Raw genomic sequence first — 11,366 nt, 5'->3', positions numbered from 1 at the left:
ATATAGTGAGCACATAAATCTGGACAACAATTAACTTCAGGGATAATTGCTATATGAAAATGTACTTAGAAATTTGGACTCTGCAACAAATTTCTATACAAACATAGTAATAAGAACACTAACTACTGATTCAACCAAAATTTGTACTACAATTCCAAGAATGGGAAATGGTGGGAAGGTTCAAGGATCATAATAGAAAGTCAATAGATGGAGATAAGTCAGTAAACAATCATACGAGTCATATAATTACCTACGAGTCATATAATTACCTACATATACAGAAGAGTTTAAGAAGCTCTGATAGCGTAGTGGTTATGAATCAGGCTGCTAACCTCAGGGTCAGCAGTTCAAAACTACCAGCTGTTCCTTAGGAGAAAGATGAGGCTTTCTGCTCCTGTAAAGATTTACAGCTTCAGAAACTCTGTACAGGGTCGCTATGAGTCAGAACCGACTCCATGGCACATACCCACCACCACCACAGAAGAGTTTGTTACCTTTCAGGAACAGGGAAAGGTTTTTATTATAAATATGAGTACTTAATTTTTTTTTCTATGAGTTATAATCAACTAGAAGGTAATTTGTTTTAGGCTTTATATGCATGTCTTATTTTAATTTAATTTTTTTAAAAAAAGAAACTCCAAAGATTAAATAGGAACTTTGGGGGCAGTGAGTTTATGTTAATGGAGGAGGAACAACTCAGAAAAGGAGGGTGAAAAGGTTATAAAACTCAAGAATGAAACTGATGTCACTGAAATGTACATGTGGAAACTTGATATGTTTTGCTGTATGTTTTCAACAACAAAAATAAAACATTTTTTTTAATTTTGAAAAAAGAAGTTTTACGAAGATTCAGTAAACATATAAACTTCGTCAGTAATAAACTTCTAGCAACTAGAAGTTTAGATTAAAAAATGATTACAAAACTATTTTTTTAATTAATTTAATGTCTTATATATAAATATTTTAAAACAAAAACTGATTCAATTTTTTAAAAACCTATTTGTATGAAGGAGTCTTGGTGTGACAATGTATGATAAACACCAGACTGCTAACCATAAGCAATTTGTACAAAACTTCAAAAATGGGAATTAACTTTCACCAAAAACACAATAAAGCTTAAAAAAATGTTGTGCATTTGATACTGGGGTGGGGGTGGGGATCCAAATGTACAAGCCATTCTAGGAATATATTTGAGGACCATATAGGATATGACATATGAAAGAACTTTTCCATGTAAAGTTGCATAGTAGTATACATAGTAACAGCACACTTCATAATAGACACATACTAGCACTACATAGTAGTAGTTGTTGCTTGAATCGCCAACCTTCTGGTTAGCAGTCCAGTGATTATCCTACAGCACCACACCACCAAAAACCAAACCCACTGCCACGGAGTCAACTTCAACTCATAGCAACCCTGTATAGTGTTTCCGAAGCTGTAAATCTTTATGGGAACAGAGATTCTGGTGGGTTTGAACTACTGACCTTGCAGTTAGTAGTCCAGTGCTTATCCTACAATGTCACCAGGGCTCCTTAGCAGTTACACATATTAAACGCACAAATGTTTGTTGAGAATATTAACTTTTTTCTATAACAAGTACGGTAATCCTCTAGTTTCCAAAAGTGTGCTTTATGTCATTTCTTTTGCGAAAGACCTACATTAGTACCTGTTTTTCCTAACAGTAAGAAATCCAAAAAGTATTTTCGCTTTAACAAAAAGCGGTAAAAAGCAAAACAGGTGTTCAGTATTTGTTTCAGAGCGAGCCATTAAAGAGGTAGCATGTACCCTGAGTAGTAACAGAGTTTCTAAGCTCCTTTCCTGGGAATTCTATTCAGCATCTAACTGCCTTAGCTTTGAATGATGTCTGTAAACCATGTATGGTAATGTTACTTTAGGTTTTATGTGCTATTTGGTATGATTTGGTAGGTTATTTTGGGGGTTTGGGAATGCTTAAATCTTTCTATATAAATTAATAGAGCACTGGTGGCACTGTAGGGTAAGCACTGAACTGCTAACCACAATATTGGCAGTTCAAACCCATCAGCCGCTCCACAGTAGAAAGATAATGTTTTCTGCTTCCATAAAGATTTACAGCCTTAGAAACCCTATACAGGGTCATATGCATTGGAACCAACTTATGAGTCAGTACCTAACAACGACAACAAATGAAGGGTAATTGCCTCCTCACTTTATGTCATTGGAGTAGACATCCCACAAGATGATGGACAAGGCACATGCATTAAATGGACCCTCTACAACAAAGATGTTGTAAAGTGTCATCGAATCAATTCTGACTCATTGCAACCCTATATAGGATTCCCAAGGAGCAGCTGGTGGGTTTGAACCACCAACCTTGTGGTTAGCAGTCCAATGCTGATTCTATAGTGCCACACCAGGACTCCATACAACAAAGATATGAGAGACCAAATGAAATAAACAGATGGAAATCCTGAAACCCTAAATTTCAAAGAAAGGTTAGAGACATGGATTGAGTGCTTGCTAAGAGAAGAAGTTGAGCGGGGATGGTGACAGAGGAAGACCTAACTGGTGAAAAGCCAGCCAGACACAATGAGACCATCATGAACTTTTGTGAGCAGCTTTGGCAACAGAAAGTGGCCTGGCAACGCACAGTCAGATAGGCAACAGGAAAGGTACAATTCCCTCTTTTTCTCCACATTCCCCTGGTGACCAGAGGTGTAACCAGTTCTGGCCCTCATCCACCCACAACACAGACACAGTTCTCTGGGAGTTCAGACCTGTGTGATTGTGAGCCATGCTAGTGTGGGGCAGGGTCCGGCTGCGCTGCTTTGGTGCCTGGATTCCAGACCCACAGAACCTGCAGCCACCAGCCCAGCATTAGTCTAACAGAAGCCCTCATAACTAGCCCCTGTGCCCCACAGCTGCCCAGCAGTCCTAACAGACACTAAAATTGGCTCCATCAAGGGCCTCCACGAATTACTTCTGGACTGATTGCTGTGACCACAGATAACACCTAGGCCTACAGGAACTCTACCCAGGGAGAGGAATTTTGCTGTCACATCCCTTCTACAACCACCTTGTGAAAGCTCCTTGGCTGGCAGGAGTCCCCCAGAGTTTTCTCTCCTCTGGGTCCAACAGTTGCACTTTTGGGGGGAGGTTGGGGTTTTGATTTTTCCCTTTTGTTGTTTCATTGTTTTTGCTTGTCTATTATTGCTTCTCTTTCCATTCCTTTAAATTTTATCCTTTCTATCTCTGCTTTTGTTTTTCCTTCTGTTTCTCATTTCCTTCCTCTTTTTTTCCTTTTGGTCTTTCCTTACTACTCTATCTTCTCTCTTTTCATCCTCCCTCTCCCATGTTTTTCTAAGTGATTTTAAAAACGTCTTCCTTTTATTTTTCTCTCATATGTTTCTCCTCCCAGTTATTATGTTCTTTTTTGTTGTTGCCTGTTTTTATTTCTTTTTCCTCCTTTTTTTCTCTTTTCATTGTTTGATTATTCTGTTTTGTGTGTGAGTAGGGGAAGGAACCCTTCTTTTTCCCACCAGACAAGAGACAGCAACTGTGCACATACAGTCCAGCCACAATCATAGTCTCTGCAGCTCTACCGACTGGGCAAGAGCCAATACAAGCTCCTATGCCACCTGATCAGCGATAGACAGTAGTCAACACCAGTCAAACCCACCCTAAACTAAGGTGCACAAACAGAGAAAGTACAAACTTCCATTCTCTCACTACACCCAGAGGAGGTAGTTAGTAGGAACCTAAGAACATATCAACATACAAACATCAATGAAATACAAATACGACACCACCACAATGTCCCAGAGACCAAAGACAATTTTGTCTCACATAAAGAATCAAGAGAGAACAGCTCTAACAAATGACTGAGATTCAGAATCAGAAAATGCTTCTGAGGAAAAAGACAACATCAAACTAACTGAAAAATAACTCAAAGGAATGGTATTTACGTATATTCAAAGGACTGACAGAAATAGCAAGCAAAGCAAGGATAACACAGAACCCAACTACAAGAACAAACATACAAAATAAAGGCAAATTCTGAAGCAATACAAAATTTGCAATTAGAAATCCAGATGATTAATGCTAACATTTCAAAAATGGACAAAACTTTGAAAAGGAGTAGATTTGAAGCAGTGAAAGCGTGAATTAGCAAGCTTCAAGATAAATCGTTCAATACTAATATGCTAGATGAACAATCAGAAAAAAATTTAAAAGCCAAAGAATTATGTGGTATGCCTTGAAGAGGAATACTTACGGGTGATCAGAATTCCAGAACAGGAAGAGACAATAAAAAGCACAGTCAAAATTGTCAAAGAGCTGTTGTAAGAAAGCTTCCCTAACAACATGAAAGAAGAGAAGACAAGCACACAAGAAGCACGATAGATCCAAAACAAAAATCACAAAGGCATATCACAATCAAACTTTCCAAAGCCAAAGACAAGGAAATGGTCCTGAAAACAGTTTGGGAAAAACATAGTTACCTACGAAGGAGAACCAGTAAGACTAAGCTCTGATTTCTCAGCAAAAACCACGCAGGCAAGACGACAATGAGATGCCATATACAAAACTCGGAAAGAAAAAAATTGCCAACCAAGAATATGCCCAGCAAAGCTGTCTCTCAAATATGACGGTGAAATTAGGGCATTTCCAGGTAAAAAGGAATTTGTAATAACCCGGCCAACTTTACAAAAAATAGTAGAGTGTTTTCTAAACTGAGAACAACAGCAGACAACAACTTAACATTAACATATACAATAACACCACCAAGCACACAATCCAGATATGTTGTTGTTATTAAGTGCCGTCAAGTCAATTCTGACTCCCAGCAGCCCTATACAGGGTTTCTGAGGAGTAGCTGGTACGTTGGAACTGCTGACTTTGTGGTTTGCAGCCCAGTGTAGCCCAGCCACACACCAGGAGTACAATCCAAACATATTGTTGCTGTTGTTAAGTGTCAAGTGTTGAGTGTTACATGTTGTTGTTAAGTATCAAGTCAGTTCAAACTCATGGCGATCCTGTATAGATAGGGTTTCCAAGGTGCGGCTGTGAGTTTGAACTGCCAACCTTGCAGTTCAAACCAACCTTGCAGTCAAACGCTTATCCTACAGCGCCACACCAGGATGACAATTCAGATATAGAAGTACTTGAAATAAACCTAAAAGACTGAAAATAGGGAACTAGAGATATCAAGTTATAATGAAGTCAACTAAAAAGTCCAAAGAGGGAATAGTGTAGAAATTCCAAATAGTGATAATGTCAAGTAGATGTTAAGATAAAACACTATTTTAAACAGGGAAAAAGTTAATCAAATACAGGGCAACCAAAAATGAAAACTAATACACCTTCACATCAAAATTTAAAAAAGGAAAGCTAGAAAGATTTAGTAAACATTAACACAAGAGAAATGAAAATGAAAAGAAAAGCCACAATAAAAATTAATTCAATGCAGAAAATTATGTGGAACAAAGAAACCAGCAGCACCAAAACCAAACAAACAAACACACACACACACACACACACACACACACCAAAATGACAGCAATCAATTCATATCCATCAATAATTACACTGAATGTAAATGGATGAAATGTACCAGTCAAGAAACAGAGACTAGCAGAATAGATAAGAAAATATGATCCTTCAATATGCTGTCTACAAGAGACATAACTTACACACAAAGACAGAAATAGACTAAAAAAATCAAAGGATGGGGAAAAATATGGAACATCAAGCTAATGAAAATCAAAACCAAGCAAGAGTGGCAATTTCAATCTCTGACAAAATAGACTTTAAGGAAAAACTAGCATAAAAGATAAAGACATTATATCATAATGTCAGAGTTAATTGAAAAAAAAGGTATAACCATAATAAACACCTACGTCCTCAATGAAAGAGTCTCAAAATACATAATTTAAATTCTAATAAAACTGAAGAATGAAATCAACAATTCTACAATAATAGTTATTGTTGTTAAATGTCATAAAGCCAGTTCCAACTCATAGAGATTCTGTATAGCATTTCTAGGGAGCAGCTGGTAGGTTTGAACCATCAACCTTATGGCTAACAGTCCAGTGTTTATCCTAAGACACCACAATAATAGTTGTTGTTAAGTACCGTGGAGTCGGTTCCGACTCATAGTGACCCTGCACAGGGTTTCTGAGGCTATAAATCTTTACGGGAGCAGAAAGCCTCATCTTCCTCCTGGGGAATAGCTAGTAGTTTCGAACTGCCAACCTTGAGGTTAGTGGCCCACACTACCAGAGCTCCTTACAATAATAGTACGAGACCACTTTTGATGAAGAAGAGAACTAGAAAGAAACTCAACAAAGACACTAAGAACTAAACACAATTAACCAACTTGAACTTATAGTATAGACATATAGAGCACTCAACCCAACAACACAGTATACATTCTTTCCTATTGCACGTGGAACATTCTACGCAATTATGAAGAATAACGATGAAAACTGCAAAGCATCTCTCAACAGGGATGAACCTGGAAGACATGCTGAATGAAATTAGTCCATCACAAAAAGGCAAATATTGCATGAGACCACTGTAGTAATAAGTTAAATTTTTTTTTTTTTTTTTATAAAAGAAACATTCTATGATGGTTATGAGTCAGGGGAGAGAAAATTATTCTCTTATGGCTAGAGGGTAAACACATGTTAACATGGGTGATGGGGCAGACAATATAAAAGATGGAGGTTGGCAGAGGAGAGATGAAGGTAGCAGGAGATACAGAGAAAAATGCAAGAGTTAAAGTGAATAGAGGTAAATATTGTTAACTGATACATGTAGGGGATTGCATTCTTTGTAATGAGTGAAATGTATGATTTCTTTAATGTAAAACTGATGTCCAGTAGTTTCTTACTCATAGGGGCCCTAGACAGAATAGAACTGCCCCTGAGGGTTTCTAGTTTTCACAGAAGCAGACATCGAATGCAGCTGGTAGGTCCGAACAACCAACCTTTCAGTTAGCAACCATGCATTTTAACCACCAAGATATTTATTGTCCAATACTATGTCTGATACCGACACTCAAAGCTCAAGGTCATGGCATTTACTTGAAGACTAAATCAATCTCTGTTTTTATGATCAAATATGTATACAAGGAAAAGCAAACCAAAAGCTAAATTTCTCAAGACTGTGCACATTGCATGAGCAAGAATTCAAATTTCCATGAAAAGTCAATTCAGTAGTTACGTAAGGATTGTTGTTGTGGTTAAGTGTCATTGAGTTGGTCTGACTCATAGATACCCTGTACAGGGTTCCTGGGGAGCAGCGCACCAACCTTACGATTCAACCAAACTTGCAGTCCAGCACTTATCCTACGGTGCCACACCAGGGCTCTGATGCAACGATAGCCTTTATTATTCTAACCATAAGCAAAGATGCTTGAAGATGATGAGTAGGTAAGTTCAAACTCAGAATTTTACTTCTGTGAGGAAAGTGACATCATATTATCTAACTCTCAGAAGATGTACTAGAATGTAAAATTTGTCCACTTTCCCCATAAAAAGCATCTTTCACTGTGAACTCATAAAGTGTGAAGCTCTCAGTTATCTAGATTAGATTCCATATAACCATAAGAAATCTTCCTACAAAACAAGTCTATGTTGCAAGAAGTACAGCCAGGATGCTCCTTAGAAGCCAGAATGGTGAGACTTCGTCTCTCATATTCGGACATTTTATCAGTTGGGACCAATCCCTGAAGAAGGACAACATGATTGGTAAAGTGGAGGATCAGCAAAAAAGAGGAATGAGAATGACTGGCACAGTGACAGCAGCAATGGGCTCAAGAAGGACAATACAGTGTTTCATTCTGTTATACACACGGTAGCTAAGAGTCAGAACTGATTGGTGGCACCCAACAAAAGAATCCTGGTGTAGCGCTGTGGGTTAATGCACTAGACTGAAAGTTGGTTTGAACCACAAGGTTAGCTGTTCAAGCTCACCAGACACTCCTCAGAAACCCTATAAAGAGTTGCTATGGATTGGAAACAACTTGACATCACTTAATAACAACAATATTATTGAGGAATGAGGTAGCCAATCAATGTAAATAAGTTATATGAGTAGTAACTGCAAGGTTGGTGATTCAAGCTTACCAGAGTCTCCTTGGAAACCCTATACAGCGTCGCTATGGGAAACCCTATTCAGCATCGCTATGGGTCAGAACCCACTCAACGGCACTTAACAACAACAAATGCTGTTTTCAAAAGAGATTTTTATTTATCATCATATGACTTGATACATAAAGGTCTAGAAACATCTGAATGTTCTTTTGGTCACCTTTTCATTTTACAATTTATGTTTCAAGAGTCAGAAACACTGCTGATGTGTGCCAAATTGATTTCTATTTATAGCAACCCAATGTGGCAGAGTCCTGGTGTGGCACTGTGGGCAAATGCCTCAGACTGCAAAGTCGTTTGAACCACAAGTTGTTGTTGTTAGGTGCCATCGAGTCGGTACAGACCCATAGCGACCTTATGCACAGCAGAACAAAACACTGTCCAATCCTGGGACAACCTCACTATTGTTGTCACGCTTGAGCCCATCAGTGCTGCCACTTGGCCAATCGATCTCACTGGGGGGTCTTCCTCTTTCTCTGAATCTCCACCTTATCAAACATGATATCCTTCTCCAGCGACTGCTCCCTCCTGACATATGTCCAAAGTATGAGAGACGAAGTTTGGCCATCTTGGCCTCTAAGGAGCACTCTAGCTGTACTTCTTTCAAAACCACAAGGCCTGTGTTTCAAGCTCATCAGCTGCTCCTTGGAAACCCTATACAGGGTCGTTATGGGTCAATATCGACTCGACGGCACTTTACATCAACAACAAATGTGGCAGGAAAAGACCTGCCCCATAGGGTTTCCTAGGCTGTAACCTATATTGGAGCAGATCACCAGATCTCTTCTCAAGCAGAGCTGCTAGTGGGCTCAAACTGCCCTTAGCAGCGGAATTATTACCCATTGCACCAGCCAGTTTATTTTAAGAAACCCTAGAATTAAGTAAAAGCTTTAAATAAGTCTAGGGTTAAAATACAGACGTATGGATGTCATCAAGGTCTCATATTTTCTTCTAACGAACAGTCAACCAATATTCATTATCAAGTTTCAACTCCCTAGACATCCTTCTTGCTCAATGTGGTCCCATCTTCATACAAGTACAGACGAACCTATTCACTCCTACACATGCACCATTAGGCTCTAACTCTTCTACATGAGCACAACAGCCTCTCAACATTCATCCAGTTGCTAATTAAGAGTCATTCCTTCTTCCAAAAACCCTTAACATTCCTATAATCTCTAGTTCCATTTCTCCCACAACATTCACTACTCAAAGTAACAAAAGAAACAAGTCCATTTTTCCAACCACAGGCAGCTGCATTAAATCTATACATATCGCCCCCCCTCGCCCCCCTTTTATTCTCTATACTGTCTTTGTGATTTTTAAAGTACAGGGCCTGGGAAAAATCTCACTCACCTCATGCTATAGGCACCAGCTCCCAGTTCTTGGCCGATCCCGGACAGACTAGCATCAAAGTCCTGCACCAGCCCGGATTCAATCACTTCATCCGCCAGAGGCAGCTTCAGAGCCCAGGCCATCCTGGCTCTTTCCTTGCCCCAAGAGACACCGCTGCTTATACAAAGGCGCGGAGCGTGATTCTACCCAAAAGGGGCAAAACCGTATAAAACTCCAAACCAAGATCTCCTACGCAGTACCCACCCCCAAGACCGACAGGCTCTGCTCACACAACTAATCTCCCAAACCCTTGGCCCCGCGCTCTTTGCTGCACGGGCATCCGAAAACCCTCCCGCCCGGCTCTCTGCAGTGCGAGGCTCAACTACTCCAGACTGGCCAGAGGTAGTCCTCGACTCCCGCACTCCCACTCCTTGGCCTGCCCTCCTCTGAGCTCGTTGGTGGTCGCTTGCTGGTTTCAAGACAAACCTACAGCAGGCGACTGGCAGTAAGTCTGGCGCGCCCACGCCGCTTCCGCACCTTCTCCCCCGCCCCCTTCTACTGGAAGCCCACTCCCTCCCGGGACCCACTCTCCCTTTCCCCTCCAGGCCTCGCTTCCGGTCAGTCCCAGAATCGCTTCCGGTCACCCCTTCTACAGCGAACGGCCCTTAGAGCCAAATCCAGGTTTCCTATGAGTCAACTCCCCGCCCCCTGCAGCGCCCCACCGTCTCGAAACATGGAAAGGGAAAATCCCAGCACCAGCTTGAAACCCAGACTCGCCAGGCCCCCGCACCGCCCCAGCGCCAACCAATCATGGAGCCCTCCTCCTTCGCTGGCCCGGCCAGCATGACGTAACTCAGTCGCTCACCAATGAAGAAGGCAGTTGTAGGCCTCCGGAGTGTTGATAGGCTAGCTCCTGCGACTGGAGGCGGGGCTGGAAGTTTCTGGGAAGGACTTAACGCTTGTCCAAGTGTCTCGGTTTAAACGTCCCTTGGCACGCGCCACACTTTAAGACACGGGGGAAGTTACTACTCCCACTTCTGTCTCGACAGTTTCCACTTGCGTGCCGTTGCTCCTGCTCATCTTCCTATCTGGATTGCTCTCATTCTCATTCCTTCACTTTATTATTCCGAAGGTTAAGACGCAGTTTAAGTCCCACTTCCCTGGATAGTCAATTTATCTTCCACCATTCCCCCTAAAGCATTTGAAGAACAAGAAAGCAAAAGATCGGTGAAAATGTGATTTGTAAAAAGTCTGGAGGTGGGGGTAGGCAGGAAGGGTTGGGATTTTAAATTTGCGAAGATCACGGTTTGGGCAGTAGACTTCATTTACTAGTTCAGTGAATTCAGATAAATCGTTTTAATTCTCTAAAGGTTTAGCTTTCTCATTTGTAAAGTAGGGATAACCAGACCTGTCCCATCTTTCTTCTTTGAGGATTAAATAATAATGTTGTTGTTAAGGGCAGTCTAGTCGATTCAAATATTAATGATCATTGTATATTGACCATCAACTATATGCCAGGAATTTAATTATATTATCAGTAACTCTCAAGACAGTTTTAAGATTATAATTCTAAAGTATTATGGCCCTCATGTTCAGAGCTAACCTCAGATTGTAACACCTAGCATTTTTCATTACAATACATTGCCTATATGTGAAAGTATTGGTCCATTATTGATGTATTACTGAATTTTTACCATCTGCCTTGAATGACAATGTTGTATATATTTGCCTCTCTTTGTGATTGCAGGGTCGTATTCCAAATATTCCCAAGTATTGCTGTTGTTATTAAGTGTTGTTAAGTCGGTTCCAACTCACAGCAGCCTGTGTAGAGTTTCTGAGGAGCGCTAATGAGTTTGAACCGCCAACCTTGTGGTTAGCAGTCCCGTGCGAATCCTA

General features: G+C 40.5%; 1 protein-coding gene across 3 annotated transcripts in view; it reads right to left on the bottom strand.

Annotated features, from left to right (window-relative positions):
• TFCP2 (transcription factor CP2) overlaps positions 1–10,320 on the bottom strand; it is a 47,869-nt gene extending 37,549 nt beyond the window's left edge. For 2 of the 3 annotated variants that reach the window (XM_006870040.1, XM_006870041.1), the window contains exon 1: positions 9,492–9,613. In XM_006870040.1, the coding sequence (XP_006870102.1) occupies positions 9,492–9,613 (122 nt within the window). Of the gene's footprint in view, positions 1–9,491 lie in introns of all 3 variants that reach the window. The other variant, XM_006870039.1, reaches the window with a different exon arrangement.
• Between the last annotated feature and the right edge of the window lie 1,046 nt (positions 10,321–11,366).

This window comes from Chrysochloris asiatica, unplaced genomic scaffold, assembly GCF_000296735.1.
Source record: "Chrysochloris asiatica unplaced genomic scaffold, ChrAsi1.0 scaffold00138, whole genome shotgun sequence".
NCBI lineage: Eukaryota > Metazoa > Chordata > Mammalia > Afrosoricida > Chrysochloridae > Chrysochloris > Chrysochloris asiatica.
This window is presented reverse-complemented; position numbering and strand designations above follow the sequence as displayed.